At 32.1% G+C, this 20,031-nt stretch overlaps 2 protein-coding genes across 2 annotated transcripts; both read right to left on the bottom strand.

Annotated features, from left to right (window-relative positions):
* Nucleotides 1-1,883: 1,883 nt before the first annotated feature.
* Nucleotides 1,884-3,440, bottom strand: LOC143574500 (chaperone protein dnaJ 8, chloroplastic-like). Its single transcript, XM_077059104.1, has 3 exons — nt 3,207-3,440; nt 2,219-2,287; nt 1,884-2,063 (listed from the first exon to the last, which is right to left on the bottom strand). The coding sequence occupies exons 1-3, from the start codon at nt 3,438-3,440 to the stop codon at nt 1,890-1,892; spliced, it is 477 nt and encodes a 158-aa protein (XP_076915219.1). The 3' UTR covers nt 1,884-1,889.
* A 9,373-nt stretch (nt 3,441-12,813) lies between these two features.
* LOC143574495 (putative protein phosphatase 2C 60) lies at nt 12,814-19,602 on the bottom strand. Its single transcript, XM_077059102.1, has 11 exons — nt 19,548-19,602; nt 18,458-18,595; nt 18,062-18,125; nt 17,279-17,387; nt 16,425-16,578; nt 15,460-15,585; nt 14,699-14,822; nt 14,527-14,603; nt 14,351-14,403; nt 13,922-13,976; nt 12,814-13,521 (listed from the first exon to the last, which is right to left on the bottom strand). The coding sequence occupies exons 2-11, from the start codon at nt 18,572-18,574 to the stop codon at nt 13,330-13,332; spliced, it is 1,071 nt and encodes a 356-aa protein (XP_076915217.1). The 5' UTR covers nt 18,575-18,595; nt 19,548-19,602; the 3' UTR covers nt 12,814-13,329.
* Nucleotides 19,603-20,031: the final 429 nt, after the last annotated feature.

The raw sequence follows: 20,031 nt of genomic DNA, 5'->3' as shown, positions 1-20,031 counted from the left end.
AAATACCAAATACAATACGTGTTTTCTAGAGATTTCAGCACACCATTTACCATTGTTTATATCAAACCTTTGCTCACGATAATACCAAATATCATGTGTTATTCTGTGTTTTTATTCCGATCAAGAAGCTAAAAGCATGTCATTTCACTAGACAATTAGTTGAAGTTTATCTCTCTGTACAAAATGTGGATGGTATATTCTTTCTCAAGTATTGAAACTAACTAGTATCTTTTCATTTGACGTTTTAATAAACTTTTCAAGTATCTAACTTGAAGGAGCAAGTAAAGGCTACCAGGTTGTACTGGTTTGGCATACATGAAAGTTGTTCGTTTATCCACCACCACCTGAAAAAGCAAACATGTTCACGCGCGAATATAGAACTTTGTTTATGTAATCATATATCGCGCATAAAAGATAAAAGTAATTCAAAAAGGATATAAGATATCTACACGCATACGCATGTAGTTTGAATTTGAAATGAAAAATAGAGAGAGAGAGAGAGAGTACTAGATATGAGAGAGAAAGATGAGAATTGAGATGATAAAGATTGCTCTTTCTTTTATGGTTAAATATGAGAGAAAGACATAAACTTGATTTGATATTAATTTTTTATTATTGGAATTTAAATTAAATATAAATCATGTAAAACACTAACAAGATATTTTATTTAATATTATTCGATCCGGCATTTTATTTAGCGAAAGTAATTTGTTTATCAGAAAATATAGAATACTTTTCTATAACATTAAAAAAAACATATGTAAAAATATTATATTTAATTAGTTATTTGACAATAGCCCCACGTCCCTTATCTATCTTGATCGAGTACCAAGACGTATGGGTAGGTGAGTTGGAATGAGCACGTGCATCACCATTTTTACATTTAAATATTTGTTTCTAGAAACAATAAATGTAACAATTAATAAAGAAAAACAATTGAACCCCACAATGTTGAATTCTAAACGCAATCAATCCGATTGCAAAACTGATAACGAAACCGATCATATTATATCAGCAAGTTGTCAGATTTATGTAAAAACGCCGAAAACCGATGAAATTGTATAGAAAACATTAAAAAATTAAGTCTTGTTTAGCATTATAATTATGATGCAACATGAAAATCTTGAATAACCCAGATGGGAATTCAAGGAGTTATACAAAATGAAAATCTTGAAAAACTTATACAGAGCCACGTAAGCTGCGCAATTTTGACAACTGGGCGTGCCACGTCAACGAATCACTAACGGAGTTAGTCATCTGTTAGTCGCGGCCCATTAATTACAAATACACCAATAGTTGGGAATGTCAGCGAGCAAGTGTAAAGTTCGAATTGTTATTTACCAATAGGGCATAGTTGAGATTATTTAAAACCAATTTTCCATTTTGATAATTAAATTATAGATCAGAAAGATAAATACACGATTCACTTTATAATTAAAAACAAGATATCATCATTTCAAATCTACTTAATTTACATGATATGAACCAAATTTATGTTTAAAGAGACGTTAGAAAAAATAAAAAATCGGATAACCTCCTTTATAACATCTTACACAAATCCTATAACACTTGTTAATAGAGCGATACTAGCCCAACTAGGATATCATAATTTCACGGTCTCACATATCATCAATGCATTCAAGTTTATTAAAAGTTGACGGAAAAAGAACTTCACAACTTGGTAAGAAATAATTCAGCTAAACAAATTCATTAGCTTCTATTAAATAAAACATAAAATATAACTTGATATAAAAATGTATAATTATTGAAGCTTTTAATTTACAAGATACAAATTAGAAATCATGTTATTGACATATATTTAATCTTAATTTACAAGATAAGAATTAGATATTTTTATTCTTTTGAAAGGATAGATTGTGACAGAGAAATTAAATGTAAGGATTAATGTGTGAAGAATAATCACGAATACCTGCCCCTTCCCAGCCCATCCACTCTTCCCACAACTCCCAATCTGGATCGTTCATTCCTCTCATTGTCTCATCCAACGGTCCATCATCCACTTCACCAACACTGGTTTCACCTCGCAAATCATTCATTACCATCTGCCCATAGAAATAAATAATGAATTTAACAAATAACACAGTACAAATAATGAGGCTATATAAATTAAAACGTTATATATGATTTTTTATTTAATAAAATCCTTAACTTTTTTTTGGTGGTATAAAATGAAGCGTGGAATCATGAGAGAACTTACATCATAAGCCTCGTTTATTTGTTGAAACTGAATCCCACCATCGTTTTCTTTGCATACGTCGGGATGATACTGAAATAATAATAATTTGACAAAATAAATGAATATAAAAATGTAAAGAAATTTATTAGTATAAGGTAAGAACATATTTATAATTTATTGACAACTTGGTCATTGAAATTACTTTTGTTCAGACATTATTAATTTTTTTGTTCACACTTCTGAGTTTTTTTTCACACTTCTGAGTTATTATTTTTTTGGACATTATTATTATTATTATTATTATTATTATTATTATTATTATTATTATTATGTCTTTTATATATAAAAATACCTAGACCCTACGTGCCAGCGGCATTATACAGTTATATATATTATATACGACTTTATCTTTTACGTAATTATTTATACTATATAATAATATATACCTATGATGAGCAAGCTAAGACAATTTCATTTTTAAATGAATATAAATTATAAACCAAGAAGCGGAAATTTTAGTTTTTTGGTGTTACATGTTAGTTTGGTTGATTATAATAAGTAGATTTTCAAGTATACATTTGGATTTGACATGTTTATGGTTACAAATCTGGTCAAGATAACGGACTCGATCAGGCATTAAATATTGGTTTCAAAAACTAATAAACTTAGATTTGAAACTTTTGGCCCAAAATAACAATATGTAAATCCAATAAAACTGAACTTTAATTTACATTTACACTTAAAAAAAAGAAAAATAAAACCACACTATTGGTTATTAGTTTAGGTCGATTACTTCCGTGTCGGCTTGGTGAAATAGGTTTCCTTTATCTAACGCCATATATATTTAATAAACGAATAATAATAATAATAATAATAATAATAATAATAATAAGAATAAAGGATTTCATCATTATCTATACATATAACAAAAGTAATAATTATTATTTTGTTAAAACAGTTAGTTTTTTTAATAGAAAAATAAGATAGAATAGAAAGAAGAAGTTGTTACCTTGAGAGCAAGTTGTCTGAAAGCAGTTTTGACTTGAGATTCAGAAGCACCTCGATGGATCCTCAATACTTTATAAGGATCCGAAGCAAGAGGACTCGTTGAAGAAGAAGCACAACACACTTGAGACCTGCTACCGTTCTTCTTCCGAGAAGTACCTTTCAGTCTTCCAAACGACGACGAAGATGAAGATGAAGATGAAACGCAACCGTTGATGATTCCAGCTGCTGCCGCCATTATGGATTCAAAATACTTTCGATCAATTGATGAGATAATCGGTGTCGTTGGTTAATTACGGAGATTCAAGTTCAAAGTAGTCGTTATTTGGATTATTAAGTAATGGCTAGGGTGTGAAAGAAAAGAAAGAATAATATGTTGATTGTTGAATGTTGAGTGAAGAAATAGAAATGGTCAGTCAGTCAATATTATTATTATTATTATTATTATTATTATTATTATTATTGGAGAAGCCCGGGTCAGATCAGAGATGCAAAATCGGATGACGTGACTCTTCCTCATTGGTTAGTTCCAGTTGCATCTTTTGGGATTTTAAACATTAAAAAACTTTAAAGTTTAAAGGTTACTGTATGTTTCCCTTGTTTTATGAGAAAATTCCCATGAGCCCATTTAGATAATGTGTTTTCAAGATTATCACTGGTAATTCAAGTTTTCAACTTTGTCTTTTTCGTATCTCGTCGTCGATGACATGATAGCAAACACCGACGATGCGTTAATGAAACAAATAGGATAACGACACGTGGCCGGAATTTGTGTTGACGATGCGTTATGTTGCTAACGTAGGGTAGCGGCGATGCGTTCTGTTGATAACATAGGGTAGCAGCGATGCGTTATCAGCTAACGCATCGTGTAACCCATGCTTTAAACATTAACGCATCACTGCTACCCTATGTTAGCAACATAACGCATTGTCAACCCTATGTTATGTTAACACATCGTCGGTGTTCGCTAACATGTCGGCGGCGACGTGATACAAAGAGACAAAGTTGGAAACTTGAATTTGAGGGGACAAACTTGGAACCACGTTCTATAATAGGCTATTTTAAGAATTTTCCCTTTTATTATTCTATTTCAGCGAAATTACATGAATTTTTATCCATTATGATCAAAACTTTAATAATCAAAACCATCATCCATTAATCCAAAATTATGTATACTCGTGTGACCAATAATTATGTTTAAAACAATTTCCTATATTTTGATTGGGGTAAAAGTCAGTCAAACTGTAACACCCCAACCAGGAACAGGCTAACGTGTTACTATTACAGATATCAAATCAACGCCACAATCCAAAATACAAAAAAATTAATGCAACCTACGTCATATTATTAAACAAACTGAATTAACTTTTATAAGCTTGAACTTCATTTTTATCTCTCATCACTAAATTCCCCGAATCCCGGATTACCTGAAAACAAAATAAGAAAAACAAAACAAGAAAACACGGCTGAGCCAAAAATTGCCCAGTAACGGAAAGAACAATAGTATAGGTAAGGACAGACGTAAGAGAATAAATATACGAACTTCAATTCAAACTCGAAACCAACCCTTTTTACCGAAACATATACTTTATAAAATTCGGATGTATGATCCGACACTTGGCCAGAACACGGTCAAACGCATGCGGAAATATATCAGAACTATAACAAAAACACCCAGAGCCAGAAACATATAACTTGTAACATATAATGTGTGACGTGTAACATATAACGTGTTACATTTAACTGAACTAGGATCTATAATTAAATGCGAAACATAATCCGATACACGATCGGGACGTAATCTGAATATACTCAAATTTAATTAAATGCATATACACATATCAAAACAGACCAGAAATATAGCGAAACAAAATATAATTACTAAAATACACGACGATGATGTTAAAATAAATAGGTCGTGTAATACGGAAGCACCCAGAGCCTAAACAGAGGGGTACACAGCTAGCTAGTCCATGCACCAAGGAGACGGTGTGGGTGGCGTGCACACATTGTTCCATCTCAAACAGAAGTCAGGAGTCAGGAGTCAGGAGTCAGGAGTCGGAGCTAAGATCGATCTATACGCCTCTAAGTGGCCAAGGTACTACATGAGTACTTTCAGAGACGCCGTGAACTTTGATTACGCACTGTCACGATAAGTGCCATGTCAGGAGTCAGGAGTCAGGAGTCAGAGCTAAGATCGATCTATACGCCTCTAAGTGGCCAAAGTACTACATGAGTACTTTCAGAGACGCCGTGAACTTTGATTACGCACTGTCACGATAAGTGCCATGACGTTGACGCCCCAACGACAAGTCAGAAATGCTCGGGTAACAGAGTACTGAACTAAAGTCGTATAACTAAAATATATTATATAAAATAACTGAACTCAAAATATAACCGACGCGTAACGAAAATCCGTACTACAAAGTAACGGAATAGAGTCAATACTAAAAGTGAACAAAAACAGAAACCGTACTACAAAGTAACAAACTAAAATTTATACTATGAGTGACAGAAACCAGAAACCGTACAACGAAGTAACGGAATATAATTAATACTAAGAGGAAACAAAACAAGAAACCGTACTATGAAGTAACAAGAAACGGAATCCGTACCACTACGAGAACGGTGAAAACAATATAAAGCTAAAAGAAGAAAAACACGGAATCCGAACTACGAAGGAACAAAATATAATACTATGAGTAACAAAAACAGAAACCGTACTAACGAAATATAATTAATACTTCGAGTGAAGAAATACAGAATCCGTACCTTAGGAGCCGACAAGTAGGCAAAACAATTCAATTCGTCGTTAATAACAAGGAGAACCTACAATTTAATTTCTTCCTTAAATACTGAGAGTTAATTAACTTCGTCATTCCGGCGACGGAAAGTTTTTATTATTATTATTATTACTATTATTATTATTATTATTATTATTATTTAGCGTAACCATTTAGACATTGGTTAATGCCTAAACGAACAAAAATCATCAATTTCATTCTATAAATCAATTAACCTCATAGTTACTTTATCTATTCTTATAAAATTACGTTTGAAAAATAGACTGCATATTTAACAAATAGGTGTTAGCTACATAGGCAATTGTATGTATACGAATATGACACTGATTATTTAGTTTACTTGGTTGCTTGTTAAACTTCTTATATATGCTCTAAATAACTACCAGAAAGATGGTGAAGCCATGCATGCATGCATGTATAAATATTATCAGTATTAAGATTAACAGAATAAAAATCCACTATACAAAACTATCCGTATGGTAACGTTTAAATTCTAATTTAAAAAGATTCGCATCGCCGGAACAGAACCGAACACGAGTGATTAACGTAGGATCTGAATTCTTACCTTGCGACAGCGGTCGAACACAAATAAACTCGAGGCAGCGCGGCGAGTAACACGGACAACTATGGCTGAATTGGTTACCAAACGAAGCGACGAAATTTCATATTTAGATTTCAAGGAAAAGGAATTCAAAGGAACAAACTGACTTAAATACTAGGCTAATAAGCCATACGGACCTAGAAGAAAATTAACTTCGCGTAGTTGTCGGCGGCTCCGGTATTCTTGATGGCTTACAAACGGTAGCAAACGAAGGCTTCCTTTGCGATGGTGATTTCTCTAGCGAGCATCAACGCTTGATGATGTCATAATGGCTATGCATGGTTTTTCAAGAAACGCGGTTTTGAAAGGGTATAAATTGCCGAAAAGAAACGTGATTGATAATGAATCCGTGGGTCTGTTGTAACTTATGGATATGGAGTTGGAGGGGATAAGGGTCATTTAAAAAGAAAAACATATATCCAACAAGAATGGGATTAAGTTGTTTTAAGTATTTTGGATAATTATTTATTTATTTGCTTTTGTTTTAACTTTATTTTAACTCAAATATCATATTCGTTCAAAATAACTATGCACAAATTATTATTATTAGTAGTATAATTATTGACGTATACAATAAAAATTTTATTTTATTGTTTAAGAAATTTCCGGGTATTACATTAACGGTTGGACTAGACAAGATAAAGTTCATCGTCATCAAGGGGATTTTAATAGTTTTCATAATAAATCCTTTAAAATGGGTGAAGATTTGCTTAACCAAGATCAATCGCTACAAACTTTTGTTGATAAAAAGAGTGAGAAGGAAAAGTCCAATTATCGACTTAGATTAGGTGCTTCTAGTAGTGCTACAAAAAGACTAGTGAAGGTAGGGGCACCATTTCGTGATCATGATGAATCAAAAGATTCATTAAATAAAGGGCTTTTCTTGGAAATTTTAGAATTAATGGGAGAACAAAACGAAGAGCTTGGCAAGGTTATTTTAGGTAATGCACCCGGGAATAGCCAAATGACAAGTCCAACAATTTAACAAGATCTTAAACATTGCTTTTGTATTTATACTTGTAAGATAAATATGTTACTTTACAAAAATCATTATGTTACTGACACGATTTTATGAAGTTTAAAAATAAATTATCCAACTCAACTGTATATATTTTCTTATATCCATTACTAATATTTATTATTTTAAATATTTTAAATATGCGGATATTACAATTCTACCTCCCTAAATAAAATTTCGTCCTCGAAATTTCTAGTTATCCATGCGCAATCAAACTTTGACGTAACGGATAAGAAACATAACTTCAAGCGGTAATGATACCAAACAAAACTTAAATGGTACACTAAAATATTTAACTGAGAATACTTAATCATATTACTGAAATGAAACAGAAAATTTTTCTCTAAATACATATAATTGGGTGTATCACAAAAATGTCAAACGAAGACATCTAAATGAATCCTATAACTAGTAACCGAGACAAAACAACTAACTGAAACAGGTGACTATAAGTAGAACTTAAAAATGGTAACAAATTTGATCCTTCATAATTTTAAAAACTCAAAACATATCAAATTCAAAAATCAAATTTTATAAGTTTACATATTTTTTTTTACTCATATACAAATAAATAAATAGATAAATTAATAAACACATAACACTAGCACAATAAAGTGAAAAATCTTATGACGAGGTCATATCGGATGGAGTATTAGAGGAACAAAATCTGCATAAAAGAATTTTTGTAGCACACATGCGTACCTGTAAATTCACGATTACGTTCGCGACCATAATCGTCAATTTACCTTACGACTGTGTCCTAACAAGCCTTCCATTATGCATTTTAAAAACATGGCTTGGCTTATAACAAAAGAGTAATGTGATGACAAAATAATTAAGAAATGATGTTTATTCAAATGCATAATTATCGCGGAAAATGTCTAGAGGCGTGCGTGGTAGTAAAGTCTGAATCGAGTGTAGAGGGTACGTAAGTCAAAGTCGTGATCCCTTTAGTTGTGTAGCGTTGTCTTCGAAAGTCATTTCCATATTTGTATAGTGTAAGCATGAACAATTTATTCAACTAAATGAAATCCGGAAAGTCAGAGATTGACGTAGGTGCCTAGAAAGGACTCTAAAAATAGACCGAAAATCACAAAATGATCGGCACGAAGATTGATATGAAATATTAATCCTAACCCAACGTCTGCCCATTATCTCACAAGTCTGATCTTAAGGTTTAAGTTTTCTACAGGAAAGAGCCTTGGCTCTGATACCATAACTGTAACACCCCAACCAGGAACAGGCTAACGTGTTACTATTACAGATATCAAATCAACGCCACAATCCAAAATACAAAAAAATTAATGCAACCTACGTCATATTATTAAACAAACTGAATTAACTTTTATAAGCTTGAACTTCATTTTTATCTCTCATCACTAAATTCCCCGAATCCCGGATTACCTGAAAACAAAATAAGAAAAACAAAACAAGAAAACACGGCTGAGCCAAAAATTGCCCAGTAACGGAAAGAACAATAGTATAGGTAAGGACAGGCGTAAGAGAATAAATATACGAACTTCAATTCAAACTCGAAACCAACCCTTTTTACCGAAACATATACTTTATAAAATTCGGATGTATGATCCGACACTTGGCCAGAACACGGTCAAACGCATGCGGAAATATATCAGAACTATAACAAAAACACCCAGAGCCAGAAACATATAACTTGTAACATATAATGTGTGACGTGTAACATATAACGTGTTACATTTAACTGAACTAGGATCTATAATTAAATGCGAAACATAATCCGATACACGATCGGGACGTAATCTGAATATACTCAAATTTAATTAAATGCATATACACATATCAAAACAGACCAGAAATATAGCGAAACAAAATATAATTACTAAAATACACGACGATGATGTTAAAATAAATAGGTCGTGTAATACGGAAGCACCCAGAGCCTAAACAGAGGGGTACACAGCTAGCTAGTCCATGCACCAAGGAGACGGTGTGGGTGGCGTGCACACATTGTTCCATCTCAAACAGAAGTCAGGAGTCAGGAGTCAGGAGTCGGAGCTAAGATCGATCTATACGCCTCTAAGTGGCCAAGGTACTACATGAGTACTTTCAGAGACGCCGTGAACTTTGATTACGCACTGTCACGATAAGTGCCATGTCAGGAGTCAGGAGTCAGGAGTCAGAGCTAAGATCGATCTATACGCCTCTAAGTGGCCAAAGTACTACATGAGTACTTTCAGAGACGCCGTGAACTTTGATTACGCACTGTCACGATAAGTGCCATGTCGTTGACGCCCCAACGACAAGTCAGAAATGCTCGGGTAACAGAGTACTGAACTAAAGTCGTATAACTAAAATATATTATATAAAATAACTGAACTCAAAATATAACCGACGCGTAACGAAAATCCGTACTACAAAGTAACGGAATAGAGTCAATACTAAAAGTGAACAAAAACAGAAACCGTACTACAAAGTAACAAACTAAAATTTATACTATGAGTGACAGAAACCAGAAACCGTACAACGAAGTAACGGAATATAATTAATACTAAGAGGAAACAAAACAAGAAACCGTACTATGAAGTAACAAGAAACGGAATCCGTACCACTACGAGAACGGTGAAAACAATATAAAGCTAAAAGAAGAAAAACACGGAATCCGAACTACGAAGGAACAAAATATAATACTATGAGTAACAAAAACAGAAACCGTACTAACGAAATATAATTAATACTTCGAGTGAAGAAATACAGAATCCGTACCTTAGGAGCCGACAAGTAGGCAAAACAATTCAATTCGTCGTTAATAACAAGGAGAACCTACAATTTAATTTCTTCCTTAAATACTGAGAGTTAATTAACTTCGTCATTCCGGCGACGGAAAGTTTTTATTATTATTATTATTATTATTATTATTATTATTATTATTATTTAGCGTAACCATTTAGACATTGGTTAATGCCTAAACGAACAAAAATCATCAATTTCATTCTATAAATCAATTAACCTCATAGTTACTTTATCTATTCTTATAAAATTACGTTTGAAAAATAGACTGCATATTTAACAAATAGGTGTTAGCTACATAGGCAATTGTATGTATACGAATATGACACTGATTATTTAGTTTACTTGGTTGCTTGTTAAACTTCTTATATATGCTCTAAATAACTACCAGAAAGATGGTGAAGCCATGCATGCATGCATGTATAAATATTATCAGTATTAAGATTAACAGAATAAAAATCCACTATACAAAACTATCCGTATGGTAACGTTTAAATTCTAATTTAAAAAGATTCGCATCGCCGGAACAGAACCGAACACGAGTGATTAACGTAGGATCTGAATTCTTACCTTGCGACAGCGGTCGAACACAAATAAACTCGAGGCAGCGCGGCGAGTAACACGGACAACTATGGCTGAATTGGTTACCAAACGAAGCGACGAAATTTCATATTTAGATTTCAAGGAAAAGGAATTCAAAGGAACAAACTGACTTAAATACTAGGCTAATAAGCCATACGGACCTAGAAGAAAATTAACTTCGCGTAGTTGTCGGCGGCTCCGGTATTCTTGATGGCTTACAAACGGTAGCAAACGAAGGCTTCCTTTGCGATGGTGATTTCTCTAGCGAGCATCAACGCTTGATGATGTCATAATGGCTATGCATGGTTTTTCAAGAAACGCGGTTTTGAAAGGGTATAAATTGCCGAAAAGAAACGTGATTGATAATGAATCCGTGGGTCTGTTGTAACTTATGGATATGGAGTTGGAGGGGATAAGGGTCATTTAAAAAGAAAAACATATATCCAACAAGAATGGGATTAAGTTGTTTTAAGTATTTTGGATAATTATTTATTTATTTGCTTTTGTTTTAACTTTATTTTAACTCAAATATCATATTCGTTCAAAATAACTATGCACAAATTATTATTATTAGTAGTATAATTATTGACGTATACAATAAAAATTTTATTTTATTGTTTAAGAAATTTCCGGGTATTACATTAACGGTTGGACTAGACAAGATAAAGTTCATCGTCATCAAGGGGATTTTAATAGTTTTCATAATAAATCCTTTAAAATGGGTGAAGATTTGCTTAACCAAGATCAATCGCTACAAACTTTTGTTGATAAAAAGAGTGAGAAGGAAAAGTCCAATTATCGACTTAGATTAGGTGCTTCTAGTAGTGCTACAAAAAGACTAGTGAAGGTAGGGGCACCATTTCGTGATCATGATGAATCAAAAGATTCATTAAATAAAGGGCTTTTCTTGGAAATTTTAGAATTAATGGGAGAACAAAACGAAGAGCTTGGCAAGGTTATTTTAGGTAATGCACCCGGGAATAGCCAAATGACAAGTCCAACAATTTAACAAGATCTTAAACATTGCTTTTGTATTTATACTTGTAAGATAAATATGTTACTTTACAAAAATCATTATGTTACTGACACGATTTTATGAAGTTTAAAAATAAATTATCCAACTCAACTGTATATATTTTCTTATATCCATTACTAATATTTATTATTTTAAATATTTTAAATATGCGGATATTACACAAACTATTTACTACACAGAACATGAGGTACTTTTTCACTAAAATGAGACTGTCATTGACAACGAAAATGAAAACTAAAACTATGATTGCTGTTATTATGGTTTAACAAGTCATAATTTGAAGGATTAAAACCCAATTTCTTCTTTTATTATTATTATGTTGTTCTATTGTTACGGGTTTTTTTACTATGGATTTATGAATTAACATATTATAAGCTACGTCAATCGTGCTAAGTTGCGAGCTAAAAGAATTTAAAAACAATACCCAACCTTTACGTCAATATTCCTTTACGAACCACAATTGATAAACCTTCTTAATATCTTAAATTCAAACGATAACGACCTCCAATCAAATCAACATATTTGGCTCCCGAAGCAACCATCTTTGATGCGACCCACAAGAATAAAAACAATGGGTATAGAATGAGATAGGATAGGAGGGACAGATGGTGGACGGGTGGTCTCATGTAAATGAGACAAACACGACTCTTTAACCAAAAATAATATTTGTGACTTTCTTGTTTTTGGTTAATTAGCACTCTAAAATTACAAATTTAAAACCAAGAATACTATTATTATAAAATAAAGTATCTTTTAGATTTTAAATTTGACATAAAATACTCAACCAGTTTAACTTATGACATAAACGGCATTAAAGTAAAATAGTATAAAATCAAACAGTTTAAAAGGAGCCAACCCACAAATCTGTTGGGCCAACCTGAACATAACCTGTTTTGCTAAAAGTGTTATTGAGTTCAACCCAAAACTAAACCAAGCCCGTTTAGAGTAAGCCCAAACCACACAATTTCGTGTTAGGTTCTTGTCATGTCAGAACTTTACGCCCCCACCGACAACCATCCATTCATGCATTCACTAGAAACCAACAGCACAATATACAAGTATATGATTTAGATTTAGGAGAATACAACTCTTGTTTGGACCAACATAAATCAAAAGTAATTAAAAAAAAGAACAAAAAAATGTGTACAATATCAAGTATTTTTCTCCTATCAAATTGAAAAAACATTATCACGGATTCTGTTATCAATGGTCGAGTATGACACCCTAATCAAAGGAAACATATGCACGAGTTTTCCTAGGAGGCATCGATATAAAAGTATAAAACTGTTTTATGTTGAGTTGAGAAATATAGTATTACCACTAATTGTCTGCTGATTCAGATGGTTGATCAGAACAAGGGTGTTCATCTGAAGTAATAGGACCAGAAGTAGAAGTGGGGTGTTTCTTAAACTGAACCAAAACCATAGTCATGTTGTCACAACCTTCACCCCCAGAAGTCGGTGCCAAACACCTGTCGAATACCTTCTCACAGACTGTTGAAAGCTTAGTTTCCTGCATTATTTACGATTGATTAGATTGTGTTTTATATGTTTTTTTAATGAGAAAAGATGGCTAAAAAAGAAAACGGGCCGATTCTGCCCAAAGTGTAGTATTAATTACATGTAAACCTACTAAACCACTATATTAACAAAATTTTGAATAACTAGATTTCTTTTTTGTCTAGTGGTTATATATTGTAATCACATTATTTAAGGGCTAACAGCATGAAAAATAATAACACCAAGATTCATATGTGATCCATTTATGCCACTTAATTCTGTGTGATTCGTTTGACTTGTTACTAATACGATACAGCCTGAAATTATCCGTTTATAATATAAATGGGTTGAAATTATGGCTTCCGAAAACTGAAAGTATATAATCATTATAAAGTAAACTAGTGTTTACTTACAGCTTTTATTTGCTCCAAAACAAAGTCAACCAGCTGTTGGCTTGACATGCAATCCCTGTAAAAGAAACGAAAAGTTTTAGGAGTTTATGAGGTTTCCAGACACATAAGACTTAAAAGTTGGTTAAAATCGTAACGCAACGATAGAGTAATATTTATTTATTCTTTTATTTAAGAACTCCTAACAACCGATCATTTTGTTTTTTTATTATATTTTATTTAATATTATTTGAGTCATTGAGTGTAGTTTTTGTCATTTACATATATGTAATCACAAGTTCACATATGTGTAATAGCCAAATTACATATATGTGTAACAACCAATTCACATATATGTAATTATGAATAAAAAGATTTAGGAGGCCTTATTCATTTTAAATTTAAGTAACCAAACACATATTAGATTGATTCATGCGAATGCCAAAAACTTACCATATTCCATCACAAGCAAGAACGATAAAATCATCATCGTCACAAAGCTCAACCTAATAACGTGAACACAGACAATGGTAAAATCAAGTAGTGTCATGCGCATTATACATAAATAATAATTTGTTAAATTATTTAGAAAACAATAATATAAATATATAAATAATATGTAAACATACTGTGTTTATATCAGGATTAGCAGTCAAAATTTGCTTCTCAGCAGGCAATGATTTATCCTTCTTTAGTTCCATGTCCCCTTAAACATATGAAGTACAAAAAGATAAAACCCATAAAAGGCAATAAGGAAAAAATTAACTGTTTTAATAAATAACTTTAACATATGAGAAGTACCAATAGCCCTTGTTAAGTTTAGAGTCCCGTTAACCCGACCGCAATGAATAAAACCACCAGCTTTTGATATCCTTTCTTTCTCAGTATCAAGATCAGGCTTGTGATCTTTTGATAGATTGTATGCCTGCATAAAAGATTAAATGCATATCTGCACAACAACACTTGTCCAATTTTTTTTCATAAACGATGAGTTGTATCAAATAAAATTAAAAGAATTATGTTGTATTTATTTTTACGAATAAAATGACTTTCGACCCGTTTGAATGAAATACTATTGTCATTTTTTTATTAAGAATCAACATGTAAACGTTCAGTGAACAATTTGTGAACCGTTTGCTGAACATTAATTTAGTTAAACGAATGAACACGACACATGTATCGTTTATGAATATTCGTTTATTTGAGTTCTTCCGTGTTCATTTATGGTATGTTTGTTTAAGTTTGTTCGTTTACGGTTGTATTGTATTTATTAAAACATATTTGGCCTATTACAAATTAGTTTAGTTAACGTTTTAGGTCTAAAACATTGTTCTTTACATTACTTTTAACTGGTTTTAGCTCAGCTATGCTCAGTTATGTTTGTTTGTGAACTCTTCATTTATATTAAAACTTAGTTTAGTTTTAATAAATTTATAGGCCTACACTAAAATATATAGACATAGGAAACCAGTCCCAGTTATTATCTAATTCCTATTCAATCCTAATCCAAGTTTATCTCAAACTAATGAGTTAATTATTAACTAGAATTTAAGATATATTACCTGACCCTTTCGAGATATCACACAACGAGAATCACCAGAATTAGCCACAATAAGTTGGTTATTACGAATGATTGCCACGCAAGCAGTGCTGCCACATGTGGGCCCCTCATAGTTAGAATGTGGTCCCTGAATCAGTGAAATGAATGTATTGAGTACCATTATAAATCTGTTTTGAGAACCCACAAGCTTCAGAAAATAGATAAGGGCATATTGGTCATTATATTAGGTAATGGCATAATGGTCACTTTATTAGATAAGGGCATATTGGTCATTTAACATGGATTTTAGTTTCTACTTTTATTATTGATTTGTTAAATTATAAAAATAATTCCTGTATGAGTGTGACACATTTAGCTAAGGGCATATTGGTCGTTAACATGAATTTAACCGAAAATTCTAGCGCCAGTTAGTGTGAAGGACTAACTCGTTACAAATTGCTTACTTTAAGGATGTTCAGTGTAGTTACTAAAGATTAACGACTCAACCTGCAATTGAGTATATAACTTTAAAAGGATGAAATCTGTAATTTACTCTAATAATTTTAACCATATATATGATTTTGTCTTTAAGCAAAACTCAGACCTTTATAAAGTGCAAGAGTTTTTATTCATATTCTAAAGAATATGCTTCAGGCATGTTATTTGACTAAAGGGTAGGTTAGGTAACGTGTCAAATAAAAAATGTCTTTTTGCAGGTCGTAACGAGTCGATCAGGTTGACAAGAAACACGTTTTGTAAAAAAATTATAAAAATATCCAGTGCTTCAGGCATGTTACAGTATTTATATTATGGCCTAAATAGTTTAATCTTTTGAATTAAAATAATTCAGATCACTCACGCTCGAGTACCTTTCGACTCCTTCAATCCATCTGACCTGTTTCCTTTTTTTATATTTATTAATATACCCGTTAGATATGAAACATAACCCACAACAACATTTCTGTTATTTGGTTGCAAAGAATGTACCTCTTCAACAGGCCAGTCATCAGTTTGACCTTTGGCTTCACCACTCTTTGGGGACCAAATTAACCCTTCCACCATGCCACTAAACTGATCTCTTTTATCTCCCAATATTGCTAACTCTCTCCAACCACGTTGTCCACACATCATTTCATCCAATCTATATAACGATGCAAAAACTTATGATAATGATATAGTTGTTGAAAATCTATTTGCAACAGAAAGTAACCAAATTCTTCAGTAACAACAATATAAATGCACACATAATATGCATGTGTAAGAACTATTGGCAACAAAACAAGAACAAAATTCTTCACTAATAATAATATAGATGTGGGCCGGGTGGGTTGGGTAACAGGCTGAACAGGAATTTTTAAGTGTGCCACATGAACACTTTTATTATCCATTTTTATTTATGTGTGGGATACGATTATACAAACTATACTTACATTATTCATTTTTAGGAGTTTTATATGCATTTGAACACATTTTGAATGACTTTTAACCAGTTTGACTCGTTTAACACACTTGACACGCTTACTTTTTCGTTAAATCCTTTATATTAACTGCTTTGACCCATTCGATATTAAACATGACCAAAATGAGCTCATTTGTAGGTAAATAGATCCTTTAGCCCATTTGACCCTTTTTTAGTTAAAATCCTGAAAATTAACCATTAACCTGTTGGAGATAAACCATAACCGACCTAAATAGGCTATTTGTGCCTATCAACCAATTTTTGCTTTAATCTTTCAGATCAACCTTATTTGACACGTTAAAAATAAAACATAACCTGAATCAACCCATTAATAGGTAAACAGTAGCTCTAATAACATTATATAAAATAAGAAATATGTAACCTGAGGAAAGATTTCTGGATAGCAGTGCCAACATCACCATTAGAATAAGCTTCATGTTTAATCACTTGTTGATGAAGATACTTGGCACAGAACTTAGAGACTGCCTGACCTGAAACGTAAAGGCTTAGTATTTTCAGTCTTTAAATAAATATTCTTTTCAAACAAACACACTTCTTAGATATACAGAACTTCATATTTAACCATATTCATAACACAATAAGATCATAAGAATGTGGATAATGTCGCAAAAGAACTAAAAAATTGTTAATGCTAATTTATGTAGATCATATTTGTAAACTTGTACCAGAGTGTTAGATTTATAGTTTTATAACTATTAATTAAGACTGGCTACTGGAACATTACTGGGAAAACTGGTGGAATTACTTTCATAGCCTTCAAATTATAGTTTCATAAAACTGAATTCGGTGTAGACACTTGTTTGAAAAGGAAGTGTATGGATCAAAGTTTACAAACAGTTTTAGATAAAGTGTTTTAAGAATTGTGAGTTAAACACTACAAGATATCCTTTAATGATTCTACATGTCTCTTTTTCGAAAAAGAATAGTAAAAGAAAAAGAAAGTTGAAATAATTCAATGTCAAAAGGTGAAATGAGTGATGACTCAACTAACACTGAAAATCATGCATAAAGAATGTTCTCAAAGCACAAAGAAGTTGATTTAGACACATTAAAATGCAATAATAATCCTGTTTAAGCAGTAATGATTATCAATATAAGAAACACTACAATACATATACACGTGTATGTAAGTTCATACTCTTACCTCCATGGCCATCATAAACACCAAAGAACGACGTTGAGCAGTCCAAATCAGGATAAGCAGCATGCTACCAAACACCTCAAACCAACAAGGCAGACAAATGCTGAGTCATATCACATCAATAATAAATTCCAAACACTAATCAAAGGCGCATCAATTCTACACCATATTGGTACAAATCAAAAAAACAATCATAATAATTCTAAAGATAAGGTTGTGATCATTTGAGTATCAACTAAAGAATTAGAAAATATGATTTGATTATCCAAATTAAACAAGAGTCATATATACAGTTTGCAATTCCATCATCTTATTATATCCATGATCATCCATAATTTAACCAAAACAACAATACAGTTATACGAAAAAGCTAGAACATAGTCCAGTTAAGCAACTTACAGCATCTTCCATTGACGTACGCCACCCTTGCATGGATGACAGCCCATATCTTAGCTTCTCATTCTCACCATCTTCAGATAATTTATCAGTTTTAGGCGTGCTTAGGTATATTCCCATTTCTAGCTATATATTATCAACCTGTGGAATTAATAGTCATAATATACACATCACATACAATAATCACAGAGTTTATCCGGTGTCCAGAACTAACACAGTTTAATGCAAGAATAACAACACAAATCAAGAAGAATCCAGATATAACATATCAACAAAATTCAATTCATAAACAGCACTACACATTCAAACACTCGTCCGTTAAAACTTCAATCACAATTGTTAATTCACAAATTGCATCATCCAGATTCCATTTAAAAATTTTCAAACATATTAAAAAAAAGCATAGGTCAAATCACACCTCACTCAACATCATTAAATCAATCATTCAAATACAATACAAAATCTGTTGGAGAACATTTGTTAAGAGTTATAGATAGAGTTTATATATTACGTGTTTGAGTATTATTAAGAATTGGAGTTGGAGTAAGAAACGAGTTTAGGTTAATATAAATAGAGGTGTAGGATCATTGTATTTTGTGTGGTTTTTGTTCTTAATAATAACGTTGTGTGTTCTTGTGCTTGATTTCCAATAACACAAATTATGTTTTTTCGTTCAAAATTAACATGACCAGGTCTAGCGTGCCATAGGTAAATTCATAAACAGCATCACGCAACAATTAAAAACTCGTCCATTAAAATTTCAATCACAAATTGCAAACTGCATCATCAAAGATTCTGTTTACAAATGAACACGGCAGGTAAAATCACGCCTCATTTATAATCATTACATCAATCATTCAAATAAAATAAAAATTCAAAATCATCGCATGCGTTGCATGGTTGGCGTAACAACAATTAAAGGACCTACGGCATATCACCATTAATCGACGATTGAAACAAATAACGATTAACGAGCATAATTATTGATTCATTTCACAGAAACGTAAAAAGAAAAAATAATCAAATCATATAATAAGATTTGGAAGAGCATCATTGAACGATTAATAACGGAATATCTCGAGAGAGATGTTACCGGTTTGGGGAGATTTGGATCATCCGTGGAGAGTGATTCCGGTGGTGGTTTGCGAATTGCGATGGAGCATAGAATGAATTAATAGCTATGAAAGAAAGAAAGGTATTTTATTGTTTGTTTGTTATTGTTATTATATATGTTAACTACTAATATTTAAATTTAAAATATATATATTTGGATCAACCGTTGACGCGGAAGGTATCTATGGAATACATTTTGGCGGGTGGAACGATAGTATTGGGCCTCACTTCTTACTTAAATCCACAAATATGTAATATACTATACCTTTATTTTATTTTATTGGACAAAGTTTATAAAAATATATATGCACACATTTCCACACACACGTTTCTATGGGGCTTTTAATAGTTTTCTTTTCTAGTTATTATTACCTTTGGGTAAAGTTAAGTTATAAAGGAGACACAAATAAGAAGTGTGTGAAGAATTTGTGATCATATAAAAAGAACTTTTATAAACATATTAA

This window comes from Bidens hawaiensis, unplaced genomic scaffold (assembly GCF_021521415.1).
Source record: "Bidens hawaiensis isolate Kalapana, Puna unplaced genomic scaffold, B.hawaiensis_p1.1 tig00026949_1, whole genome shotgun sequence".
In the NCBI taxonomy this organism is placed as follows: Eukaryota; Viridiplantae; Streptophyta; class Magnoliopsida; order Asterales; family Asteraceae; genus Bidens; species Bidens hawaiensis.
The sequence above is the reverse complement of the archived record's forward strand: the minus strand, read 5'-3'. Positions and strand labels throughout refer to the sequence as shown.